Source organism: Cuculus canorus, chromosome 5, assembly GCF_017976375.1.
Source record: "Cuculus canorus isolate bCucCan1 chromosome 5, bCucCan1.pri, whole genome shotgun sequence".
Classification (NCBI taxonomy): domain Eukaryota; kingdom Metazoa; phylum Chordata; class Aves; order Cuculiformes; family Cuculidae; genus Cuculus; species Cuculus canorus.
In genome coordinates, this window is record NC_071405.1 from 67,053,348 (window position 1) to 67,080,732 (window position 27,385).

The 27,385-nt window shown below is 42.8% G+C and overlaps 2 protein-coding genes across 5 annotated transcripts; one reads left to right on the top strand and one right to left on the bottom strand.

Moving 5' to 3' along the window:
• Positions 1-12: 12 nt before the first annotated feature.
• ZNF410 (zinc finger protein 410) lies at positions 13-16,800 on the top strand. Of its 3 annotated transcripts, XM_054067815.1 has the most exons (13): positions 13-372; positions 811-948; positions 1,173-1,509; positions 2,273-2,462; positions 7,969-8,104; positions 8,411-8,644; positions 8,943-9,134; positions 9,944-10,103; positions 11,543-11,724; positions 14,385-14,474; positions 15,572-15,697; positions 16,243-16,473; positions 16,585-16,800. In XM_054067815.1, the coding sequence occupies exons 4-12, from the start codon at positions 2,430-2,432 to the stop codon at positions 16,425-16,427; spliced, it is 1,338 nt and encodes a 445-aa protein (XP_053923790.1). In that variant the 5' UTR covers positions 13-372; positions 811-948; positions 1,173-1,509; positions 2,273-2,429; the 3' UTR covers positions 16,428-16,473; positions 16,585-16,800. The 3 variants fall into 3 exon arrangements, with proteins under 3 accessions (XP_053923790.1, XP_053923789.1, XP_053923788.1); XM_054067814.1 differs by having other exon boundaries at positions 13-392; positions 16,243-16,800; XM_054067813.1 differs by having other exon boundaries at positions 16,243-16,800.
• Positions 16,801-16,994: 194 nt separating this feature from the next.
• Positions 16,995-27,295, bottom strand: FAM161B (FAM161 centrosomal protein B). 2 transcript variants are annotated; one of them, XM_009563659.2, is made up of 8 exons: positions 27,004-27,295; positions 24,899-25,461; positions 22,857-23,194; positions 22,334-22,461; positions 21,872-22,039; positions 21,281-21,380; positions 19,767-19,897; positions 16,995-19,522 (listed from the first exon to the last, which is right to left on the bottom strand). In XM_009563659.2, exons 1-8 carry the CDS (start codon positions 27,138-27,140, stop codon positions 19,432-19,434), a joined length of 1,656 nt encoding a protein of 551 aa, XP_009561954.2. In that variant the 5' UTR covers positions 27,141-27,295; the 3' UTR covers positions 16,995-19,431. The 2 variants fall into 2 exon arrangements, with proteins under 2 accessions (XP_009561954.2, XP_053923787.1); XM_054067812.1 differs by lacking the exon at positions 19,767-19,897.
• Positions 27,296-27,385: the final 90 nt, after the last annotated feature.

Consider the following 27,385-nt stretch of genomic DNA (forward strand, 5'->3'; position numbering starts at 1 on the left):
GGACGGAAGTTAACCTTTCCGTGCCCGCAGCTCTGCGGGGGAACCGGCCCGGCAGCGCGGGCCCTCTCGCGTCTTTCCGCCCTAACACAGTGCGGCGGGAGCCCGGGAGCGGGGCGAGGCTCTGCAGCCGCGAGAGCCACCCGCCTGCTCCGGGAGCTTTGGGCTCGGGAAAACTTGGAAAGGGAGTCTAGTCGGCGTCTGAGCGCCCGTGCGCCTCCCAGGCGGCGGAATTCCCTGGCAGCGCTCCAGCTGCCTCTGCGGGAAACGCGCTGACTGCGCAGGGAAGGGGAAGCGGAGTGTCCATGTGACAGCCTGGAGGGACACCCGAGGGGATGCTCCGCATCCCGGTTCTCTCTGAGCCTTAGGAGTCAGGTGCGGAAAGAGCCGCTGTGGTGCGTACAGAGTTTGGAGAGGGTCTACAAACCTGTTATAGACGCTGGTGCTGCAAAGGCTAAGCGTCAAAGGGGAGTAAATTCCAATTGCACACGGTTTACAACTTTAAAAGCCTTATGGAAATAAAATGATTACCGCACTATCTTGGAATAACGCACATAAGTTTATATAACAATTTTATATCTGACAGAATGGAAAGGTGCACGCGAAAGAACAAGGGAAATAAAGCCGAGGCTCCTGTTGGAGTTTGGAATAGGCTCCCCTAAGCAGATCTACCAAAACCCAGATCTACCCCACCGCTCCCCTTTTACTTCGTGACTCCCTATTTTCCTGCCGTGAAAAAACAGTGTCGTTTCTGTTTGCTTGAGCCTGGCCGTGGGGGAAATGTGACCGCGTCTGCTGTTTCTCCTTGATTAGGGACAGGGATCCCAGGGGAGCAGACGTTATTGAGAAAACGAGACTGTACGAATTCCCAGCTGGACGAATTTTCTCCCATCGGGGACTGGCGCTGCTCGGCACCTGCACCAGCGATTTAGAGCTGCACAAACAACCCAGGTAAGCTCCGTGCGGCTCCCGCTGTGGGTTCCCTGCGGGGCTAGGCCGAACTCCGCGGGCAGCTGTGGAGCAGCCGAGCTCCTCTGCCCCGGAGCGATGCAAATGAAAGGAATTCATGCGCCTACACGTCTCCTTACTTCAATACCCACTGAGCAACTCCACACTGTCGGGCCGGCGAGGAGTCCAAGGACTCCTGAGATTACTGAAGTCTCTTAATCTGACAGAATCCAGTGTTGCAGCTCGGTGCCCGGGGGTTAACGAAGGGGCTTCAAGAAAAAGTGCTTTACGAAGGCGGTGGTTCTGCGTTGCCCGTGCCGGATCGCGTTGGACCAGCTGGGATGGCGCCCGGGACAGCAGACGCAGCTGGGCGACCCTGACTCGCCTCCGCTGCCCCTCAGCGCGATCGCGGGGACGCGCGGCTCTGCCTAAGGCTCCCCCGGTGGGGCCGGGGCGGGGCCGCGCGCGGCGCTCACCATAGAGCGGGTGGGGCAGTGCGCCCCCCCCGCCCCCAGCGCCGCACTTCCGGTGGGGGTGCGTCACATCCGGGCGGCGGAGATGCCGGTAAGGCGGGTGGGGGGCGGTGGCCCGGGCGCACCTCTGGGACGGGTGGGAGCGGGGTGGGGGGCGTCCCGGCCCCGTGGCGAGGTGAAGGGGCGACGCATCTGCCCTGGGGGCGCGCCCGGCGTTCCGACCCTCCCCCGGGCTGCCGCGCCCCCTGCCGCGACGGCGAGCCTGATACCGTATTGAAAACAATGGGAACGTTGGGCCAGCTGAGACGAGACCCCAGCAGCCGCCTTCCTGACAGCGAGCAGCGCGGCATAAGGTGCTCCGTGCGGAGCCCCCGCCGCCGGCCGGGCCCCGCCGGTAACCGCGGGGAAGGCAGAGCGCTTCTGGTATCAGCCACAAGCCAGGCCCCGGGAGCGTTCCCCCTTGCTCACCCGCTGCCCCTGTCACCCCACGGGAAGGCGACCTTAAACGCCCCCGGCGGGAACCAGGGCCCCAGCTGCCCGAGCTGTCTCTTATCTTCTGTGTTCTGTGTGACTTACTGTTGATCCCATAAGCTTCCAGGACCGACAAATCAATTTTCCACTCAAAAGGAGCTATTGCAAAAAAACCCCGTGTAAATAGCCTTTGAAAACTAGTTTTGCAGTGTTATTGTGCTGACTCAATGACAAAAAAATGCAAGAACCTAGGTAAATGAGTTTTCCGAGTACTTTAGAGTGTATTTTTGCAGTTGTGTGCAACATCTGCTTGCTTCTTTTTGCTGTGCTCTTTTTTTTTTTTTGGCTCCTGTCTCCTTATATTTCGTTTTTTGTTGTTTTAGGTTAAATCGAATATTTGCGCAGCACAGCTTCTTGCAGAAGGACCGCGGCACTGTGTTACACTTAAAAAAGTATTAAGAGTAAGCAGGGAGTGTTGCTCTCTGAATTAAAAATCTGTGCCTTGCTGAGGTCAGCTGCAGGAATCGGACGCTTGAATCAATGTTATCGGATGAGTTAGAATCCAAACCTGAGGTGAGCAATTATGAACTGGGTTTGGTTCCCAGGAACACTTCTGGGCAGCACTTGGAAAAAGTTAATAAGATTACTCCTTTGTTGCTTACATAGTAATTCTCAGTGTTTTCAGTGGCGTCCCCTATTGCTCCCCATTTTGATTTGAATGGTAAAAGATTAAAGAATATTGCAGGTTCTTTCCCCTCCTTTCAAGTGTCAGCCAACACCCTTGCCTGTTCTCAGGTTACATTATTTTTTTTCAGTATTATAATGTTCTTTCTATTAAGAGAATAAAATAAATTACTGTATTGACTACTTCTTTCCCTCCAACCAAACTGACCTTACATAGTTTTGGGGAGTCTGAATTATTTTGTTAGCATCAGCCAGTTCTGTTTTTTAAAGTACTTAATGTTTCCATTAAGCAGTTGGCAGAAGTGGTAGGCAGCAGCAACCAGGGGATTGTGGTTGCTCATAGTGAGGCTGCTGGACTGTTACCAGGTTCAGCTGGAAGCATGGCTGAGCGTGAACTGCAGTGATGTATGTGTGTGCACGCACAGCTGGTCACAGGCTAACACGTACACTGGTAAAGTAGCTTTAAAAGGTAAACACAACATGAACAGAAAAGCTTGTTAGTGCGATATAGCTATAGCCTCATCACTCAACTCTCACGCACGCTCACTCAAGTCTCTGGTCTCTGCCAGGCCTAAAGTCTTTCCAGTATCTGCCCAGATCCAGGGCTTTTTAGCCAGTTTTTGGCTGGAATCTTTTTTTTTCCAGACCATGGTTGCTCCCTCCTTACATGTTAGTAGACTTCAAGTTCACTAGCAGTGCACTCACTTGTGGGGACAACATTTCAGAATATGCTTAGCAAGTAAAGTAGAAGGGGCTGCAGCGATCAGACACAGCAGTGTACTGACCAGCAGCCAGCTAACATACGATTGGAATCTCTTCTCTCCCCTCTACCCATGGTTCTTACTCCACAGCCACCTCAGTTCTTCCTTTGATCCACCCCCTGAACATTGCATCAGAAGTTGTACTAATCTTGCAGTCCCTGTTACATCAGATAGTAAGTTTGGTCTTTCCTCTGAGATGGGTTCAGATAAAACAATACAATTTTGTTTTCTTGCTGGTTACAAAAGGTCTGGTTGAAACTTCAAGATTTCACTTCAGCAGTGGCCCGCTAATCAGCGCTGGCGGAGTTCTGGGTTTTGTTACTCTTCTCTATAATTTGCTAGATACAGTCTGCAATTCCAGACAGTTGTATCGGTGTGTTCCATTTATTACCTCCCATTTCTTGCCTTTGTCTTTTAGGCTGCATGGCCATTAGCCAGCTGCCTGTACATTCTCCCACTTAAAAGCGCAGAAGACTCTTGCCGCTTTGTGCCCTTGCTTTTCTTGTTCTCGGCTTTACCTCTTCAGAAGGCTACGGTTCTAGAGCAGATATAGGACTGCTATAAGTACCTTTTGGGGAAGTTTGCAGTTGCAAATTGCATTGTTTTTATTGAGTCATATGTTTCTATCCCTTATCAGCCCTTATGCAATACAGTAGGTGTCTTAAACTGGTTCTCTAAAGAGAATGATTACATGCAGGTCATTTGTCACAGCCCAGGTGATGTGGTAAGGTACTTGTTTCCTAACAGAGCAGCCAAAGTAGCTGCAAATTCATCGTATCCCTGAGCAGTTTTGGCACGGACTGCAAGGAGTTCCTTTCTCTTGCCTTGTGGTTGATTCTATGATATAACTTCTATCAAATTTTCCCCGTTCCGAATGATAAGGTGAGAACTTTGTTACTTCAGTCTCTGAGTGAGTAGGTGGGTTCTCATAGATTATTTCTGACAGCCAAAGACCTGGGTAGTTGGAATGACCGTTCCCTCTTTGCTCAAACAGGAGCTGTAAGTGGGCCTTGTCTTTTCTTGACCCTGGCATGTTTACATTAGTAGTCCTACTTGGCCATAGCAGTTGCATTTCCTTCCCAGCAGGCCCAGAACAAAGTAGGCCGTTCTCCAGTAGGAACAGGCCTGATGCATGAAAGCTATTGGAGTATCTTCGACCCCTACAGATCTAAAATCCTGAAAGCAAGACGCAGCTGAACTTTGCCCACGTTGTTCCTCCAGAGGTTATAGATTCTCTCCGTATGACACAATGTCTCCCCATAAAGTTTGACTCTAAGTTGAGAATGTCCTTTTACAGTTAATCAATATCAAAATTTGTTTCAAATTCTGAGGGATATCTTTGCTGTAGAGCCTCACCTCACACATCATTCTTTTTGTGTTCTGTTAATATTCTGTACATTCAGTTTCCCTAACTGTTCCTGTTTGGGTGCCCCAAGATGTTCTGTCTGCTTGGTTATGAATTCTAGCACTTGGGTCATATTTGCAGAAGGATCAGTCCCCTCCTTACGTAGGGGTTCCATAGTCCCCATCTCGGGAATATTTGCAGCCCATCTGGATCCGGTTGGTGATGTTAGATATTGTGGTTGTGAGATCTGACAAACCGTAGCATCCTGGAGATTGCTCCCCTCCTGGTCCTTCAGTCGAGAGAGCACTGGACTATTCCCAGACATACGCAGAAGTGGCTGAACCTGAACTGCAAATATGTGCCTGTGCACACTTAGTACAAACACGTATCACTGTAAACACTAACACATGGCAGAACAGTACTTTTACAGGCACTCACAAACACAAATGGCATTCACAGGGAACAGGAAGACCACAAATGACCTAATATTGTTCTTTCTTATTGGGTGACCAGGCTTGAAATTTGCTAGGATATCACACACATGCCCTCACTCAGCTGACGTACGTACCCACAGTCGCGTATCTGTCCATTCTCTGCCAAACCTTGAGTCCTTCCAGTGTCTGTCTCCAGGCCCTGGGCTTTTTAATCCAGCCTCTGGCCAAGATTTAGTGTTTCCAGATTGTGGTTTCCTCCTATTCACAGGCTAGTCCAACATGAGGTTAACTAGATGAACATACTTTGAAATCGGGAGCAAACAGCATTTGAGAAGACAGGATAGACTACAGCTGCGAGGCAGAGCAGGGTACTGACCTGCAGCCTGTTAACGTGTGGTTGACCCATAGCATTCCCCACCCCCTCTTCCTGTTCCTCGTGGTTGTTCCTCTCCTATTCACCTTAATCCCTCCCTTTCTCCGCCTTTGAGCCTTCCCTTAAACATCCATACGTTTTTCACATTTCACAGCCTCCTCTCAAGACGTCTTAATAGTAAGTTTTACCCAGTCTCAGCGTTTCCTCAGTATCCAATAAGTTTGCTCTTGCCTGTGTGCGGTGTTCTGGTAACCCATGATAATATTGTACCTATTTCTTACAAAGTTTCTGGTTTAATTTCTTCAAGGTCACACAGGTCTTCCCGTAATGGCCCATCCATCAGTGTCCCAGGAGTTCTGGTCTTTGTTACTCTCTGTGCAGTCTGATAAGAGTTTTTGTATCTGCACATTTAATGTATCACCTCCTTTTCCTAGTCTGTCTTTTATGCTGAATAGCCCATTGCAAGATACACTTACAATTACCTATTTGCTTCCAGTTACAAAACCAAATTAAAAGAAACTTAAGAAAGCATGACACAGTGTTTGTAATGAGTTTTTTTTCCTATATTGCTGTTGCTGTAGTTGTCACAAAAGTACCCAATGATTTTAAACAGGAGTTTATGAAAGTACTTGGCTGTCAAGATACAACTGGCGCATGAAAATTTTCGTTCTCTCTGAATTATTCTATATAATTGGTGATTGTTTTGTTCTGGTTTATGGGAAGGGTTGGGGTTTTCTTTATTCCAGGATTTAATAACGAATTATTCCAGATTTTAATAATGAATTTTAATAATGAGCATGATTCATGTCCTTTTGTTTACTTGTGCTTCTTTTGCCCCCTTTTAATATTCTGTACTGGCTTGTTATTACTTTACAACGAAAATTAAAAGAATCTTTTTTCTTTTGAGCATCTTTTGCAGCTGCTGCTTTTCCCTGGTGGCTTAATGTTGCTGTGTGGAAGGGGAAGGTTTGAAGCAAAGCTTTCCCAGTATAGGAGGAAAGTTTTATCTAAAGGTAGAAGAGTTCATAAAACAAGTGTTTTCTGGCAGAGTATGCAGCAATAAGGGTCTCAAACCGCAATTTAAATGAAAGGCAATCCAGTAATTTAGAACCATCTTGCTGCTCACATTTTTTAGTCCTAACTTCTTTCTCCTGGTTGCCTTGCTCTGTTACTCCTAACTCTCTTCTCTTTTACCCTTCTATCTTCTATTTTTTTTTAATGATAAATTAGAATGCATGGCTTTGGGGGAAGGACTGTCCCTTATTTCCTGTGTATTTTTGTGACAACATAGAGGTAATTACCACTTCTGACTGGGGCCTCTGGATAATCTTATAATATACCTAAGAGGAGAAACCACTGACCTTCCAAATTGCCATCTGGCTTGTGGCATGTTGCCATCAGAATGATTTCAAGTTTTACCTTCACAGTTGTCAGCGATGAGAGGCTGTTCCCAAAGGAGAGTGAAATGGGGGGCCAGGTGGTGTCACAATATACTATCACAATATCCAGAATAAGAATCAAATATACCATGGGTATATCATGCTTTTTTACTCTGTTTCTTTTGACACTGATGGACAGTCTCACTGCACAGACAACTTCTGGGCTCTGCATGAATGCAGAATGCTAAAATGTGTCACTGTGAGAGTACCAGCTTTTGATTAACTGTCTTGTACAGTTCCTTTTAAATGCCAAAGATAGAGGAAGTGTGTTGCATACAGTTGTTTGCTAGACAGCCGCAGATTATACTGTTCTATGTAGTATTCTGGAGAGGGTTTCTTCTTTTGAATTCCCTTAGTGGGCAGGTTTCACACTAAGTACAATGGCTTTAATTGTCCCTGTTTGATAGTTTTAGGAGTAGCTGGTTCAGATGGATAAGGCTCTCTGCATTCTCTTTGTCATCCCAACCTTGTCTTGTGATCGTTATCTGCTTATTTTGAATAGCCATTAGCTACATATCTTTGCAACTAGTCTTTTGCTTGTTTGGGGTTTTTTTTTCTTATTTTTTTTTTATTTAAGAAAGGACAACTTTCAGTTAAGTATTAAAAGACATTTGAAAAAATACCTGTACCATGGAAAACATTTGCTTGAAAGGTTAGAATGTAGTGAAGTATTATGATAAAAGATGACTTAACGAGGAATATATTCCTTAAAACATGGCATAAGTTGGTAAAATTTTTCTCAGTAAAAGATAAGGTAAAAAGGAATATAGCGTGAGTAGTCCTCAGAGTAGTCTACAATGATCCAGAGCAGTTTGTTGTATGTTAATGAAAAGATAATTTTCTAGGTACTTCGGAGGTGACAAACACAAACAGTTTCTTCTTTGTCATTGGTGTAAATTGAAAAGCTTGCACTTACTTTGATGTGTATTCAGGGGATTATATTCTTTAGTCTCCTACAAGACAGTGAGGGGATGGACTGGACTGAGTATCTTTCTAAGTGATTTGTGCTGTTCTTGACCTAATCTGTGGTATCTTTTTTTCAGCTGCTGGTTCAGTTTGTTCAGAATACTTCTATTCCACTGGGGCAAGGGCTAGTGGAATCGGAAGCAAAAGACATCACATGTCTTTCTCTCCTTCCTGTTACTGAGACCTCAGAATGCAACAGACTCATGTTGCCAGGTAAAATCTCTGTGGCAGATCTTTGTGTGTGCCCTTTGCGAGTGTGCCCTTTATACAGCTGTCTCTACCGTGCCACTGTGGCACACTGCCTCTTGCTGATAAGGCATTCCAGGGATGGAGGAACAGGTTTAGAAGGGTGACTGAAACTGTTCTCATTGAAGAGAGGTCGGACTACTTAGAAAATTCCTTCCTCCTCCAATCTCTCTCAAGTTCTGTTTTTTTTCCTGGAAAAATAACTTAATAGCTGTCATTTAGTCATAGTGTAATTATAGTTTTTATTTACTCTGGTTTCATTTTCTTCACTAGATGATGAAAGAGATCTCACTTCTTCAAGTCACACTAATTCTTCCAAAGATGTTTCTTCATCTGCTGTCTTGAGAAGCCTGCAGGTGAACGTGGGCCCTGATGGAGAGGAAACAAGGGCACAGAATGTACAGAAACCATCTGAACTTCTGTCAGCTTCAGAGACTTCCGGTTTATTGCAAGACCTCCAGCCCAGTGACAGCACTTCATTTATTCTTCTCAACCTAACAAGAGCAGGTAATTCTCCTTCTGTTTGTCTTCTGGCTTGATGTGTCTCACACAATAGAAAGCAGGAGATGCAAGTACAACTCTGGCCCTGCCAGTTATGAAGGGGAAAGATTATGAAATTTCCTGGGCATTATTGGATATTTCAGGAACATTTAATCAATAACAGTTCTCTATAAGGTAGAGGTCAGTGAATACTTTTCAAGTGTAGCTCTTGCATCTGTGCCATGAAGACAAGCCTGTAGGAAGCAAAAGAAATTTTCCTTTGTTACATTATCTTTCTGTTTAATGGAGTTGCCTTCTTTTCTAGGGCTGGGGTCTCCAGCAGAGCACTTGGTGTTTGTTCAGGATGAAGCAGAAGATTCTGGGAATGACTTTCTATCTCATGACAGCACAGACAGCAGTACCCCATGGTTCCTACGAGTGCAAGAACTGGCCCATGACAGTTTGATTGCTGCCACTCGAGCACAGCTCGCTAAAAATGCCAAAGCAAGCAATAATGGTAGGAAAACCCCTGACTCTGAAGTTGAATGTTTGGTACAAAGCCCCTAATTTCAGCGTGTTTCTTCCTCTCTTTCACTCTGTCTTGCTTTTAATCTGTTCTGATGTCTTCAGATCATTAGTGACAGGATTGTACAGAACAACCAGGTTTGGGTTTTTTTCTGCAATAGTATTAGACTTGTCAGTTTTTTCTCAGGGGATGAACTTAAGTGGAGCCAGCAGTTCCGTTGTACTCTATCTGTTCTCTGGCACGTGTAAAGACTATCTGCTTTCTGATTGCAGGTGCTTGTATTTCAAATTTCATTTTCACTTTCCAGTGAATTTTTAATGCTTACTGTAATTCATACTTTCTTCTTAGCTCCCCTGGGTTTGGAGATCAGCTTTCTGGAGAATGCATAATTTGATTTAGTCGCATGCTTTGTGACTTAATTATTTTAATAAATAATAGCAAACAAAAGCAATATCACTTTTTTGAGCTAAGGTGGTTTTTTTAAAAGAAGTTATCCTGGAAGATAATTAAAATTGTTTGGTTGGTATTTATAGACCATTTTTACAGTATTTGCTGCGTTGACTTTCTAGTCTTCTTGTGGTAACCCTCACCTGGTAGCCGCTGATCTGACGCAAGTAGCTTGTTGGGGCAGTTTGTGGGCCTGGTAAAGTTTGCAAATCTGTCTGATCCCTGTTATGAGCAAGGCAGGACATGGTAAACAGTTAGTAGCCAGGCATATGTGATGCTGGTTTTATGTATTAAATTTGATGTATTATAGTAATCTGCATCTTTTTTAGATTTTGGTGGGCTTTTTCTTCCAGGTGAAAATGTTCATCTTTGCTCAGGAGATGGGCAGCCAAAAGACTCTACCCCTATTCCTCATTTATCTCGCATGGAAAGGAAGCTGAAGTGCACAGTTGAGGGCTGCGATCGGACATTTGTGTGGCCAGCTCACTTCAAGTATCATCTGAAAACTCACAGGTGAGCAGAATAAAGCTATATGTTGTCATGACTTTGGGAAACTGCTCTGTATTTGGTATAGCGTTAGTGTTTGACATTGAGGAGCTGTGGAAACCTGGTATTACTCTTAGAAATACTAGGCCTGTTGCTTGCTTTAGGTCATTTATAGAATCATTAGGTTGGAAAAGACCTTTGAGATCATCAAGCCCAACTGTACCTGTCTACTACTAAATCATACCCCTGATGATACCGTCTTTACCTCCAGGGATGGTGACTGAACCACTGCCCTGGGCAGCCTCTGCCGGTGCTCGATAACCCTTTTGGTGAAGAAATTTTTCCTAATGTCCAGTCTGAACCTCCTCTGGCACAGCTTGAGGCCATTCCCTCTCATCCTATCGAAGAGACCAGCACCCACCTCGCTACAACCTCCATTTAGATAATTGTAGGCAGTGCTAAGGCCTCCCCGCTGCGTCCTCTTCTCTAGGGTAAACAACCCCGGTTCCCACAGCTGCTTCTCATAAGACTTGTTCTGCAGCCCTTCAGCGGCTTCGTTGCTCTTCTCTGGACTCACTCCAGGACCTCAATGTCTTTCTTGTAATGAGTGGTCCAAAACTGCACACAGTATTGGAGGTGTGGCCTCACCAGTGCCGAGTACAGGGGCAGAGTCACTTCCCTGATCCCACTGGCCGTGCTGTTCTGATCCAAGCCAGGATGCCATTGGCCTTCTTGGCCACCTGGGCACACTGCTGGCTCATGTTTAGCCGGCTGTCAACCAACACCTCCAGGTGTTTATGTTGAAACAGTTTATTAGATTTAGATTATTTTTGCAAGTTTAGAGTATTTAACAGGTGCTCAATGAAAAGCATCGCTATCAAACATAAAAGCATCTTACAAACATAAAAGTTTGTAAGATGGTCTCACATATGTCCTTGAACAAAGTTGCTTGCTCTAACAAGTCGCCCTGATCTTTTCTAGCTAAGAAATTGGTGGTCTCTAAGGTAAATTGTAGGTGAGAAGCTTAAAAACTGGGAAGGACTCCAACAGACATGGCTCCATCATCTTTCCCTCAGACAGGGCCAGCAGCAACCACATATGTTATATGTACATATACAGTCATTTTTGATCCTCCAGTGACTGAAATTCCACAATGTTCTTGTATAATCTGTTGCAGGGCTTTACTAAATCAGTCTGGGTAGGGAATAGTCAAGATAATATAGTGAAAAGATTATCATCTGAGCAAATTCTTCCAGTGGGCCACCCAGACCCTACTTCCTTGAGACTAATTTAGGTCAATAGCTTTGATTAACTCTTTCCATTTTCTGAAAGAATTAATTCTGGTTTAAGTGTTTCTGCTTTCTATTTAATAAAAAAAAAAAACCCAAAACAATAAAGAAGTCCAGTATTCCTGAAAAATACATGGTAGTAGCTGGTAATGAAACAGCTATTTTGTTGCTTTCCAGGAATGACCGTTCCTTCACCTGCCCAGCAGAAGGCTGTGGGAAAAGTTTCTATGTCTTGCAGAGGCTGAAGGTGCACATGAGAACTCACAATGGTGAAAAACCCTTTGTGTGCACAGAGCTGGGCTGTGGGAAACAGTTCACGACAGCTGGGAATCTGAAGAACCACCTAAGAATTCACACTGGTGTGTTTTAGACCTCCACCTATTTGTAGTCTACAGAGATGGGGTCTTTACTGAGGAATAAACCACTTCCTTCTCCATCCTCAAACTTTTGAGATTTCACTTTCACTGATGTCCCTCTTACCCCCTTAACTATCCTGTTTAATTTCACCATTTTCACCCTTCAAAGCTACACGATGCTGTACTCTGCTCAGACCCATGCTTTGAACGGAATTCCCTTCCCCCCGGGGTTGTTTGATGGAGGGGGGCTGTTGTTTTGGGGAGAAACTAGACTGTAGCGAACATGACTGCTGTAACTGCTTTTAATAAAAAAAGTTATTTTAAATTCCTGAAAGGCAGACTAGCTTAGCTGTTTCTCCAGTGTGGAGTCCCACTGGACACAGTTGCAGCTCTACTGAGGTCTGGCTGGATCTAACTAGCTTGTGTTACCTGTGCTGTTTGTAGAATGACTGCATTTGGGAAATCTAGGGAAGTGAGGAATACAGTGGAATGCGTAGCAAAAATATAGTAGCAACATCTAACAGAAAGAGGCAATTATTAGAAGACAGCATTTTGGCCTGCAGACTGATGTGTTTGTCAAAGTGCTGATTTGGGGTGTTGTAATACCATACGCTGGAGCCTACGTACTCCCAACTCATGCTTAACATTTTATATGAAATAAAACAAGAACCTGTAATTCATAGTGCTATATTTTATACATGGTTTATCTATGCTGTCTCCTCTGGAGCATTTGATCCTGCCTTGTCAATATTTTTAGACATCGGTGAATCAGCCAAAGTCTTGACAACTGCATAAAGTGCTTTAGGTGTTTTTATCCTAGAAAGTTGCTTGAGAGAGGCATGCAAGTTACTGCTGAAATGATCAGTAATTTAATAGTTAGCAAAGTCCATATTCTAGTGGGTTGGGTTGGTTTTTTTAAGGGTTTTGGTTTTTTAACCACACCACTTAAATAAATGATCCTATTCAAGCCTCTCAGAATATTGTTAGAGATTCCCTGATGGCTTAGGAAGGCAGCATTGCACTACAGTTGGTTAACATTTCAAAATAACCTTGACAACTGTGAGAGCACAAGGCCTCTCTGGTAAAATGAAATTGCAGATTATGTGGGCCGCCAGCAGCTGTTTATGCCTTCTGCCTTAAACGCTACCATATGGATGTAGTTTGTAGATACACATGGAAAAAGATTGCTGTTTTAAAGAATTTGCAGTCTAGCTAGAACACATGCTTTGGGAGCAGATGTTCGGATGTCGTTAAAAATTACATACACAAATAATAACGTTTTGAATGTGTAGTAACAGCAGCCATAGTTTTAATAGTTTTCTTTTGCACTTAAAGCTCTCAGCCAAGACACAGATTAAGTTAATGGGCCCAGCTGATGCATGCCCAATCCTCCGTGATAAAATGAGTGTTCTGAAACCCACAGAGTAGTAGTTTCTGGAGGAGCAAATAACCTTTCTTAACTACAAATCAATAATGCATAACTGAGAGTTTGATCAGACCAAAGATGTTTTAAAACTGCAGGTGTAAATAGATCTGGGTTTCTTACAGATGGAACTGTGTGCTGTTATTTTTCTCAATGGTAGTTTTTTTTTCCCTTCTGGCTAAGTTTGAAGTATTTATAACAAACCAGAAGGTACAATCGGTGTTTGAGAATCTGTTGCGTATTTCAGCTTTGTAACACCAATCAGAACATGTTGTATTGATCCTTTTTCCTCAGCTCTGTTGAATGCCATAGCAGATAGGATCCAGAGAAATTAACTGCAGGGAGAGGACTTCTAAAGGCAAAATCACAGTAGAAACAATTTTAAAAACAAATTTATTCTGAAAGAACTACGTATATGTTAGACAGTAAAATAAAGTAGCTTGCCTAATCTCCTGTGGACTTGCTGTTACTCTGATACAGCAATCTAGTTAAAGATTTGAAATTATAGGGTTAAACATAGTATATTGAATTCTTTAGTGGGATGTTGCAGGGAAAAGTTACCTCTAGTTTAATTTAAGGTTTTATTAAGAGGGTGTTTAGAACAGATTAACTATATTTTAGTGCATTAGTGTAGTCACCTCCCAGTTCGTCATTATTTAGACAAATAAAAAAATAGCTGTGGAGATACAGAAAAATAACAAATTGTGCCTTGAATTACTGTTTTTCCACACATAAATTATTTGACATATCTCTTACAGGACTTTGCCAAGTTCAGCCTGATCTGAAATGAAGTATAGAATCTGATATGAAGGCAAACACAGTTAATGGGCTTTTTGGTACTGAAAGGCAGAAAGGGAACAGGATCCTGGTAGCCTGTAAAGCAGTGAGCTGGCTGTTAAGAACTGCATATAGATCTATCATAGTGCAGGAATTTTTACATTACTCTTTGATTGTTTTTATACTTGGAAGATATATTTAGAAACAACGGACCCTTGCTTCACTTTTGGTGAATGATGATCTAAGAATATTTCAGAAAGAATGTGTTTCCTCTTGAAAGCTGATGAAGAGGAGGCTTTAAAAGCCCTAGGAAGCATATATGTAACTGCCATTGAACTTCGTTGCTTGTAAGACCAAAGGGGAGAAGGCAGTAGAGATCTCCAGGTTTTTCTCAGGGACTTTGAGAATCAGATCAAGATCGAGTTGTTATTGCAAAATCTAAGAACTTGCTTTTCCCTTGTAGGGGAAAAACCATTTCTGTGTGAGGCACAGGGATGTGGTCGCTCCTTTGCTGAATACTCCAGCCTTCGGAAACATTTGGTTGTCCACTCAGGTAGGAGACATTCTGTGACCTCTCTGAGAAAAGATCTTTATTGTAGGACTTTGATTTTCTTAAGAAAAATGCCCTGGTTTCCACAGGAATTCTGGTCACAGTATTTTGTGACTTCCTTAATGATGCCTGTAGCTTGTACCCTTTAATCTTTTCTGCTGATTCTATTTCTAAATATTATGTTTCTGAATTCAGATTACATTTTTTTAATGTATTTTTAATATTGTTTCTAGAATGTTATGAAGTTAGGTAGCTGTTTCATAGCTGCCATTTTCTTGTTTAAAAGAGAGAATCTATCACCTCCATATTTATTAAATCTATTGAGATCTGAAATCCCTCATGAGTGTCCTTCTGCCGTAGGTAGAGTTTTCCTTTAATTTTTAATACTATATACTTGTAATTGCATTACATGGAAATGAATTTCGTAAGTGTTTCAAAGCTTCTGCCTTCTGTCTTGATTGATCTATCTTACACATCATCAACACATGATGAATATGGCTTGCTTGGGGAAGGGGAGATTTTATTACGGTAGTAACATTTGGGACTACCCGAATTCTCCACACTTTTTCTTTTCTGTCTCCTTGGCTTCCATGCTGTTGAGCTCACAGGTATGAACATCATACTTGTTGCACTGTGAAAATGATGGACTGCTATGTAAAATGGAAATCCTTTCACAGTGACAACTCATCATCCAGTCTCTACTCTGTAATGTAAACAAGACCCTGCAAGTCGCTGTGTGATGGATGGCAGGAGATAGTTTCCTTGCTTTTGGTAATTTAATTCTAGGTATGGAACATCAAATGTTACCATGTCACAAATAACTTGTTCCCACTCATAAATCCAATGTGAGGACTTCACGTTACTATTAAGACTTGAGATTTCCATCAGCTGGCAATACTGATACCTAAAACTCTTCTATTCTGGAAGCTTATTGCTGTCCAGGAAACAGGAATATTTCTCATTTGTTTTTTTCATTGGTAATTGGTACCAGTGGTGTCAACAGTCATTTCAAAACAGTATCACTGTCTTCTTGGTTGATGAGCTCTTTATTCGCAGTTTGGTAATTCTTGGGATATTTTTTCCCCCTCTTCTGTTCCAAGGAGTGAAGCCACATCAGTGCCAAATTTGTGGGAAGACGTTCTCCCAGAGTGGTAGCAGAAATGTGCATATGAGGAAACACCACTCCCGAATTGGAACCACTGGCAGCAGAGATCGAGAACAGCCAGGTACGGAGGGGAGGGCACTCCGCGGGAGCAGAGGTACAGGATAGAATTGGTGCACGATTGAAGAGGAGTGAAGATGTTGGTCCTCAGAATATTTGACCACGAGCCTTTAAGGAATAAAAGGCTGTTCCTTTTGGAGATGAGGATGGATTGCTCACCCTCCCTTTTCCTAGGATAGAAGGGTGTATTTCTGTATTGTGCTCAAGGGGCACATTATTATTTTCAAAATTAACATGAATCTGGTGTCGTTTTTACATGGAATTTGTACCCTTTGTTATGTATTCTTGTTGTAAGTAGACTGTTTTATTGATGCAATGTGAATTATTTAAAGAGGAGGCCAAGCCTGCATGAGATCCCACCATACTAAGGCTCAAACCAATTAATACAGCTGTTACCATCCGTAGGAGCTCTGGATGTCCAAATTGTAAGAATGGATAAAGTTGGTGTCTGTGTGACCAGGAGGGGGGACAGGGATTGTATCTTATATTGCAGTATCATTGCATCATAAGAATTTTTGCTTTACCCTGTTGGTTTTTTTTTCACAATAGAATCACTGGTGGGCAGCAGTTTGCTGGAAGAATCTACAGTGCACAGCAAGAACCTCATCTCCATGAACTCTCAGCCCAGCCTTGGTGTTGAGTCTCTGCACCTACCAGACACAGAGTCTATTATTGGAGTAGAGGAGGGTGAGACCAGCTGCTCTTTTTTCCGCCCTCTTATATGTGGTGACTGAAGTAGGATTGATCATTCCTCCTAGAGGCTCACCATGTCGCAGCGGGGTGAGTGAGTGAACATTGCTTTAACTGCGCACAGAGTAGGTGGGTGGATGGAGAATGAACCATAAAACTGCACTTGGAGAAGACCTGCCGGACCAAGTTTCTCTCTTGCAGAGCTCAAAAGGTGAAGTCTGCCGCTTAGATGTCATTTAGCCCATGTCATGGAACGCCATTTCAAAACTGTTTATGCAGTCCATTCTCCTAAAGCCTTTGTTTTGCTGGAGCACGTAGGAGCCTCAGTGAAGGACCAGGACCTCATTGTGCTAGGCACAACGTTCAGTATCTTGAGCAACAGGCCTTCCTCCCATCTCTTACCTTCAGAGACTATATTCTAATACATCTTGCTGTCAGAAGCTGACTTACTTTCTGAAATAAACATACTACTTGATATCATTTACATTTGCTGTGTTCTTTTCCTGCCTTCCCCATTTTTTTCTGCCAAAATTTGGTATATAAAGCTCTTTAAATGAGTCTACCATTTAATTCAATTATCTGAATTTTTGTTAACTTAAAAGACTACTCAGAATTAGCATTACCAAGAATGCAGAGCTTTGCTAAGATACTGTGCACCCATGATAGCTCCAACGTGAAGAAAATGCTTTGAGCAGGTATTGCTTCCTGACTGAATGTAAAAGTAGTGCTGCTGTCATCAAAGGTGGTGTGAATCAGGATTTAATGTGGTTTGGCTACCATTCCCTCAGCTGATGGTGAGATGTCGTCTTTACTACGGTATATTTAGAGGTCAGCTGAACAGGTTGTAATTCTTTTAACTAAAAATAACAAAATATTTTCATAAAATGCAATATTATAGAACAAAAGTGGAAACTACTTATTTCCATACTATGGAAAATTACAAATAATGTTACAAATCTCTTCTAGGATTACAGAAATGTAATCCTACTTTCAGAACAACACTGTGTTTTAGCAGAAAGGTGCTGGTGAGTTTCAGTTGCTTAATTTGATGGTTTTACTTTCATCACCATTTCATCAATTTCCATTTAGGGGCTGATATTAAGACTTGGATTTATCTGTTCCTGCATTCAGGCATGTCACCTTAGTATTTGTTAAAGGGATATGGCATAGTATTGTCTGTTAATTAAAGTTAGGCTTTCATTCCTCCTTTCTTAAGGTTTTCCTTTACACTTCACGTACTTGGAAATTTCTTTTTCCAGCATCATCAAGTATTATTATGGAAATCAGCAATCGATCTTAGTAAATACCCCTTAGAATGTATATATTAAAATGTCATGCCCACTGCTCCAGACACATCTACACAAGGCCAACGGGCATTAGACCATAGCCTTGGAGAACGGAAGAAATCTTCTTTCCATCCTCTTTCAATGTGACCAGGCATGGTGACAATATGATTACATCACTGGTCTGTTCCAGTGGATACAGGAGAAAGAACAGTCTTTGTGTGTCCCACACAATTAAACCTCTGTCAAAAGTGGTACTCTGAGAACAGCCTTTCTCAAACCCTCCTTACTGCTTGAGCCTCTTCTCGGGGTGGAGAGTCTCTACCATGAAGGAATTATTTTCAACCTGTTGGGAATTTCTCTAGTGAGGGGCTACATTTCAGTTTGTGATACAGAAGTCGGCAGAAAGCTCTCCAACTGGAAAAGGACAAGAAAGAAAAGGGAAAATTCAAGCCTAGACTTAGATTTGTTAGACGTTCTTTTGGGTCAGTAAGGAGGACTGCCGCAACCCAATGCATTCAGCTACGTATCAGCATTAATTGATGTCTGTGGAAGAGTAACATAGCAGCCTGAAACCCTGGAGCCATAAATTCTTGGATCTACTACTTTGTTATCATTAAAAATGTCATGACTTCAGTTTTATGTCTTTGTCTAGTGGGGTAGCTCTTACAGGTACTCTTATTTCTGATTTGATGAGGTTTTGTTGTTACAGTGGAAGGAGAACTGGATTTGGGTAACGAAGATGAAAAGAGACAAAGCTTCCATTTAAAAAGTGAGGAAAAGAGGATTGGTAAAGAAATTCGACAATGCAGAAACATTGACAGCCATTTAAAAATATTTTAATCTCAAAAGTGCTTTGATATCATAATTCTCAGAAAACATTCCAGGTGGTCAGAGTGAATTTTTGAGATCATTATCACTGTCAGGTAAAGGAAGACCACTAATGTGTGAATTATACCATTTAAGATGCCGCGAGCATTTGAGTGCAACATGCTGACAGATCATACTTAATCTTTCTTCCACCAAAGTCCATCTTTGATACCACGGTAATTGTAGAATTAGGACAACAGCAACCTAAAGTGATGCATTGTTTAATTACAACCTTCTTCATAGTTTTGTTCCCTTAAATTGGTAAGATGTTAAAAGAGTTTCAAATAATGAATTAGAGGAGATTGTTTAATATAGAAAGACTATTGCTTCTTTCTAATGGGAGAAAGAAGCAAGACTGGTAATGAGTGAATGAAGAGTTACGGAACGAGAAGGACTTCCCTCTGAGTCTTTTCCAAGGTAGGTCAAATCTTGCATTTTTTTCTTTTTCTTTTAGAAATAAATTGTTTAAAAGCATTCTACCACATGTATCTGTAAACCAAGGCTTAGCACACTCCCCTTTGGCATCGGTTTTAGCATTCTCCCCCTTCTGTGTGCTTTCAGTGGCACGAACAGAAGGAGCTGACACTAGAGGATGCATGACTTCAATTTTTCATGTCTACTTTTATCCAAAGATAGTGGTTCAGCCTTTTAAATTTGTTTTGTTTCTGTTAGAGAAACATCTCACATGAGGAAGACCTGTGAAGACTAAGGAAGGCTGTTGGGTTGGACAACACATAAACAACGGTGGGTCCTTCTTTCCTTTACTATGTTCTCACATTTCACCCCAGAGCAGTTCTTGGGTATCAGCCTAAACCAGAAAGTGCCTGAGGATTAACCTGGAGAATCCTGAATTAAAAAAAATCGAGGGATGATCGACAGATTCTTCTTCTAGATCTTACGTTGTCATTTCCTTTCTGCTCTGTTCCTTTTCAGGTTCTCCTTCCTGTACAGTACAGTCGTCCTTTTCACCCTGAGGTGTGGGCACTCTGCAGAAACAGCGATTGTCTAATTCAGGAAATGGTTTGCAGTGTTTACCTGCTGCTTTGCCCCATGCATAAGAAATAGAGTGCAGTCATAGGAGTCAAGATAGAGAAGCCATGACGCTTAATAAGAGGAATGAAGTTGATTTAATTTTGCCTGCACTAGATGATACAAACTGGCATGCTGTCATGGACAAGGAAAATATTTCTACTCAAAGGCAAAAGAGCTGTATTGCACTGTTTTTATTACCTGTGAACATCAGACTCTTCTTCCAGCAAGTAAGTGGCATCTTTCCCTTTTTTCCTTACAAATCCTTCACTTAGCCCAACCTCCTGGAGGATGTTTCTGTAGCGACGCTCTGCTCCTTGACGAGCATCATGCTATGAAATTGAAACTTAAACAGTAAACACATAGAACTGAGGCTTCCCCACAAAGGTCAAGTAATTTTAAAGTTTATGACTGACACTCCTAATGAGAACAAGAGGACAGCACAGCCCCCATCCAGAACTTTTGTCATCCATACTGTACCACACCAAAACTAAAAATACTAGGAATGTCTCACATGTCTCAAAAACTGGAGCTCACCTTAACCCAATCTGTTCTTTTTTTTTTCCTTCTTCTGTTCTCCTGCTTCTATAACATTCCAGTCTTAACAGACTAGCAGACTTGCATCTCAGTCCTGACTCACATTCAAATTGAGAATATGTGCAGAAAAGGGCCGTGAGAAATTCTGGAAGCGTGTTTGCTTGCGATTTGTAAGCACAAGCCATAGTGGAGTTCAATAAACTGAGAGTGCCTGTGAAATGGCTTTGTGTCAGCTCCTCTTCAAGAAACCTGAGGACCAAGCATTCGGGATCCTATATCCTCACTGCCTGCTCATAAACATCGCACATTGATATGGTCTGAAGTGATGGGTTTCTGGAAAGACTGGCCAGTTCCTAAAGATTAAGGTGTCCTATATGGAAGGATAGAAATCTTGTCTCAGAATGAGTGAATGCTACCAATTCTGGTGAACCCCTACAACAAGTCTGGCAAATAGAAACGTTACCAGTATTTATCATACAAATGTGTGCTCTGCCTCCTGAACAGGAATTCTGACCAAGGAGGATACTTTCTATTAAGAAATCAAAAATCAGCTTATTGTTAATGTCTTGTCATTATGCCTCTAACAGAGACCATTCCTGCAATGAGGCAGAACTGGAAGAGAAAACTCAGGGAAAAAGATACACAATAGAGAGAGTAAAGTTTGTATCTACACCTCAAGTGTAATACAGATCTGCAGATGACGCTGTGTGGTAGATGAGCTGTGATGAATACGATCCCAGAGCTTGGAGGTGATATAAGTGACCCAACTGTCATTAATGGCTTTCTAGTAGCTCTAGAAGCACAAAGAGAAGGTGCTCAGCTGGAGAGGGTTTTATCATTTCTAGACTGTAGGCTGTGTTATTCAGGTGCAAAACAGGTATACATATATTTCTGGTGTGATAAGGCCTGAATTTTGATCAGACCATATATTTTGATTACAATATATAGTAGGGACTGGAAAGCTCTACAACTAAGAAATAAGTCTGAGTGTTTTCACAAGTTGTGGAAAGGAATTTAAATTATACTTGGGTCGCCCCCACCTTCCATGTGTTGCTTTGAGAGCAGTCAAGAGACTATTCAACCACTTGCACCTTCTTTATCTGTTAATTACTTGAGACTAGATTTCTTAATGTCTGTCTTAAATGAAGGAGAAAAACTCTGGAACTTTGACAAGTTACCTTGGTGACCTGTTCAAAGAGGTACGGTCTGTTCTTGACCCGCAGCTGCATTTCTTCCAGCTCCTTTCTGTATTCCTTTGTTCTCTCTCTCATATTTTGCCTGAAATGGAAAAGTTGCTTGTCCAATATAGGTTCCATCTGACTGTAGCTGATCAGGAACAAGGAATTCTCAATAACTGTTTTGTTCTCTAAATAACTGTGGTAATTCTCTTGATTCTGGATGCTGGGCAAAAAAATCCTATTGCTGGCAAGCCATGGACCTTTAGCAAACCTTTGCTACTGGAATGCAAGCACAGAATCAGCGTTCACGTCTTTAGAAAACCTTGTCTTATGTGTGCTTTACCAAATTATACATGTCAGTTGGCTTGTTTGTACAAATTAGTTTCTACAGATGTTAATCTAAAGGCGACTGTTCTGTATGGGAAGAGTAGCACGCAATTTCCAAGAAATACAGATTAATGTGGAATGTCTATGACAGCCAAAAAAGTTAGGCTAGGAATATTCTTAAGACCCAGGTACTCCTCAATAATTACCTGATGATTCCCATTTAGTAGAGCAAATAGTTATTTCTGTGCAGAGTAGGATACTGACCAGTTCCGTTTCGACTTCTCCTTCTGTGTTTCCTCCAGACTTTTAAGCGGATCCAGGGCTTTTGCCCGGCTGTTCACCGACTTTTGGATAGCTTGGCATTTCTTTTTCTGTTTCTCCAGCCAATACATTCCTTCTTTGTCCCCTTCGTTTTTGTTATCTTGAGAGTATCTATATAAAAAAAAGTTAGTAATGAGCTCACTTCAGACTGCCGCACTACATGCTAGCAGGGAACTGCAATTCTGTAGTCCTCAAAGGAGAAAAGCAAAATTTCAGACACACAAGTGTTGCAGCTCTCAAATCGAACGGGAGGCATGGCAAGAATTAGCAAAGAAAGAAGACAGGAGAACACATGGAAAACATATTGTCGATGTAGTTGCTGTGATGAGGGAAAACACTGACTTTTCCCCCTCCATTTTGGTCATTAGTTGGTGTATGGTCTTGTAGACAAACTTTCCTACTCACCTAATAGCAGACTCCCTTTTTCTAGTTGCATCCGTAATATATACTGGAAGTGTGTTGGAAGAGAGAGAGGAAAGTCCAGTCAGAGAATGACTTTTTTGCACTGAAACCTTGGAAAGTTGCTGAGAATCCTGAAAAAAAAATGGAACTTCATTCAGTGTGTTTATTCACAACACAGAATTTCCTCCTCTGCTCTTTGTCTACCAAAAAGAACAGCTGGGATGTGTGGGCAATGCACTCATTCTTCTCTCTTCCATTAGCAGGGATTTGCACAGGGAGGGGCTGAGGGGAAGGAGAGGTGATTAGGAATGTGGAAGGGTGGCTGAGCCTTAGCTGTCATAGCTCATCTCTTTGTGTGGAATTTTGTTCACTGGTTTGTCCTACAATTCTGCGTTACCCCCAAGACAAGGGCAGAGGTCACATTAACTATCCTTAAATAAACTATCCTTAAATAAACGCCCTAAGTTTAAGAAGGTGCCATCTTGATTGGAGAAAGCAGTACCATAGAAATACGCAGTCATCTCACCTTTATCTTTTCATTAGCCTGCCTCTGCCTGCCACGGAGATTGGAGGTTCTTAGCTTGAATGGCTTATTATGAGTTGCCTCTTTGATTTCTTGTCTCCTTACTGCTTCCCTCTGAAATGCCCAGTAAAGTCCTTCAAAATCCGGTATTGTTGGATTAATCCTTGGCTTGAAGCTGAAACTTTTGTCCTGCAAGAAGCCAAGTCTTTCCTGCTTAGTTTTAGTGGCAGTTCGGGACTGAGGCGCCCTCCGACAGTTGCTAGTACCTATTGGAGCTACGGAGCTCGCAAGCAAATCCTTCGCTCTCATTTGAATGCGGATCTCTCTGTAGAGTTCAGCTTCTAATGAATCAAAAGCAAAGCAATGAGAAGAATATGAGTGACATAAAAGGCTGTGAAATTGCCACTGCAAAACTCTAGACTTTTCTTTATGGTGGCAGCTACACGTACAGGAGAGACCGGACATCCTGTATTCTTTCCATCCTCTCTCTCCTCTGCCTCCCAGGAAAAAAATAATCAGAGATGCCAGGAAAAACATGCTGGATTCTTTTTCCTAGGCATTAACATCTAGACAGCTCTTCTACTTATCAGAGTAAGTTACTGAACGGGCCTTCTCCTATTCCTGTTCTCAGGGGTACGAGGTAGCTTGTGCCCTTTGTCTCACGGAGATGTTCTGTTAATCAAGGTTCTACTTCTCCCATGGGACTCTATGTTGTTATGTTGACTGTGTGATCAAAACGGGCTATTCAAATGATTTGTAATGGATGACGGATTTCCTATGTAATACCCAGCAGCGTTTGTCTATAACGGAACAGATTTTAAGTCAGGAGCATTTGGTGGATGGATCGTGTCCTGTGACTTCTGTGACAAACTTCCCATAGAAAGAATGTGTTTCAGGATATAGCATCAAACCGAGTCCTTTCTTGTGTAGCACTAAATATTTGAGAAAATGCGTCAAACAGTTGACTGGGGGGGGGTTATGTTTGCTTTTAGAAAAAAACCCATAAAATCAATACTGCTGCTCGCAAAATCTTTTGAGTCTATTTATGAGTTCGCATTGACTGTGGTATGAAATATTCTCATATACTGGACAGAAACAGAACAATGGCTTGTCCCTTACTCTCTTTTACTTTACTAATCTATTTAATTTAGTACATCACACAGAACATTTTCTGATGAAAACCAATCTGGTGTATACTCAAGAAGAAATCAGTGGGAAACAGTAAAAAAAAAAGAAAGGGGTGAGAAAAGCAATGAGGATTATCAAGGACTGATTTAGTTCCTATATTCAAGCGTGAAGTTTGTATTTCTTACTTCAAACTTCCACCTGTGTGGGGCTTAAGCCATCTGACAGAAAGTGAGCATCAGGAAAATTTCTTTGGCTGTCTTTCTGATTAGAATGGCCCTGGAACCATCCCTGTTTTAGCCCTTAAGAAGGCAGAGAGTGAGTGGGAAAGTAACTGAAAACACCAGAGATGGCCGGAGAGACTGGCCTACTGCACTCCCACTTGGAACCAAACTAATTGCCTGATTTGGGCTCAGGAAATATTTTTCTCCTACGGGTCCTATGCACCATAGGGTGGGAGTAAAATTGTCAGTTCCAACATACTGCATGGACCTCAGACACTTCTGGCACTACATCTGTCTTCATGTTTGTGCCACAAATCATCTTGGTTCCTTTAGCAGAACCAAAGCTACGGAATCCGGTGCAGGGAGGCATTCCAAAACTGTTATGATTTGCAGCAATAGGCGTATGGAAATCTGTCTGAAGAGCTCAAAGTACCCGCGTGTGCTGGGGAGCAGTGCGAAACTGTTGCTGCTGACACTGATGCAAGACTATTAAATTTAGGACACTCTTCTGTAAGGGTATTTAGATTAAATGTAACGACCAGTGATACACAGCAGACTAGATAGCACCAGGGGATGTAACGATACTGACTTTATACTCCAAATAATGCTGTATGGGCTGTGATCTTACTTCCCAGCATGCAGTCAGCAAGGGACAGCGGGGAGATATTTTTACAGGAAAAATCCCTGGCATTTTACCTTTAAGTTTATCTCCAAGAAGTAGGTCATAAGTAGATTTAGGAACTTTTTTACTGGCTTGCTTCTGTTTGGAGCTCTCATTTTGGGTTGCTGCTGCCAGGAACTTTTGTCTGATAGCTTCTTTCTTTTTCTCTTCCTTCTCCAGGAAACTGAAGGGCCTCTGGGTTGAAAGTAGCAGTTCCTTTCTTTTTTGTGTTGCTATTTGTCTGCGAATCTCATTCTGCTCCATTATTTCCTGATAAAGGGGCAGAAACACATGGGCAGGTACAGGCTGTGCCCGGAATTGTTTCTGACATTCGGCTTCATCTTGGCTTTGCCTTTTGTCTCTCTGTTTGTCTAGTTCCAGAAACATGTATGACTTCATCAACTGGGACTTTTTGCGAGCTTCCCGCAGTGTCATTTCAAAGGGCTGAGGGATGGTGATGGAAGGAATCCAGGGAGATGAAGCACTTTTTGGTCTCAAGCGGGATTTAGGAAACAATTGAGGCTTTTGCTGTTCCCAGGTACTGTCCGAGGTGAGGTCGATCAAAGAACTTGACTGCCTTTTGTTACCAGATGTATGGCTAAGACAAAAACATTATGAAGGGGAAATAAGGGAAATTATTAAAAAAATACAATTAAAAGCAAGCAGAAATTCTTGATTAAGAGAAAGACACCATAGGCTGAGCTGGTTGTTAAAAGACAGGCTTATTGTTCTCAGGCCCTATGTTTTGCTTTGCTACCAAAGCTCATGAGCAGAGCCTTGCTTGCTTTCCATTTCCCATACATAAAATGGTGATTACTCCTACTTAAATTTGTCATGCAATTTATTATGCTGCTAGAACTCTATTGCCAGAAAGACCACAACTAAAGCAAAAAGTTCCAACTTAAGGGACCTCCAGCTGGTAACTACTCAACATAAAAAACAGACTCAGGGGAGGCAGTAAATTAAGCACTCAAATGCACAAATCCTAACAAACAGTACCAAACACCAGAACCTGTAAGGCGCTGTTGGAAAGGCTACTGCAAGGAAGAGCTTTAGTACAATACTTAGGAGTTCAGCTGGAAACTTTGTATCCGATAAGAAGGCAAGTAATTGATAATAAACCCCCCCCCAAGACTATTATGGGTCTTATTGTAATAGCAGACTTCTCATAGGATGTTCAGAGGCAATTGTGAAACCAAGTAAAACTTATGAGATATTTAGGGAAGGAGTAAATGCAGGTAAAATGAAGGATGAAGGTGGACCAAGAACAGAAAAACGGGAAACAGGCACCAGGTCAATTTGCTTGCCCGGTGATTGCTGCAGTCTATTCTTCATAAATTATGTTCTTTGTAAGACCATGTGTGTGTATGATCTACTATTGAACTTCAAGCTGGACTAACCACAAAGATAAGAGCTCTTGAGAGTTAAATGTTGGAGACACCACAGCTCTGCAGCCTGGATGCTGGGGCAAACACATGTGATCTGCTGGCGAATTTAAGCATCGTTCGCTGACAAGCAGGAACAGGATTTGTGCTGTTTGTGTTTTATGTGCATGCTGCTAGGGTGGGCGCTTGTTGGCCCAGTCCTTCCATCAGAGAGAACTGGGGTTGTTCAGCTTGGAGAAGGCTACAAGGAGACCTTATTGTAGCCTTTCAGTACTTAAAGGGGGATTATAAGAAAGATGAGGAAAAACTTATTAGCAGGGCCTGTAGCAGTAGGACAAGGGGTGATGGTTTTAAACTAAAAGAGGAGAGATTTAGGCCAGACATTAGGAAGATTTTTTTTTTTTTTATGCTGAGGATGGTGTAACACAGGCAGCGGTTGCCCGGAGAGGTGGTAGTTGCCTCATCCCTGGAAACATCGAAGGTCAGGTTGGATGGGGCTCTGAGCAACCTGATGTGGTTGAAGATCACAGAATCACAAGGTTGGAAAAGACCCATTGGATCATCGAGATGTCCCTGCTCGCTGCAGGGGGGCTGGACTGGATGACCTTTGTGGTGCCTTCCAAGCCAAACCATCCCACAATCTGTGAATACATCTTGTGGCCAGATACGTGCCAGATCTTGGGACTTCCACCTCGCTCCGCAGCAGCGGGAATCCCGCGTGCCATTTTGCCACCTTCACCAAGCACCACCCTTACCTGAGAGCCTCCCACAGCTTCTCACGCAGGACCGCCGCCTCCCTCTGGAAAACCTCGAGCTCCTCATCCTCTTCAGATACCCTGAGGTCACCCCTGAACTTCTCCTGATGGATAAGAGGCGACCGCCGACCTCCCATCCCGACAGGTTCGCTCCCGGCTGCTTTTCCCGATGGTGGGAAGTTGCTTGGTGACAACCGCAACGGATGCCGCCTTGCCTGGAAGGAAGAAAAACAGAGAAAGATTTGTTTCCGGGTGCAACCCCAACATCCACGCCCGAGCTCGGGCCGCTGCGCTTACCTGCCGGCCGATGGCCGAAATCCCGTCTCCAGCCAATCAGCGAAGCGCCTGCGCCTCAGCAGCCAATCAGCGAAGCGCCCTCCTC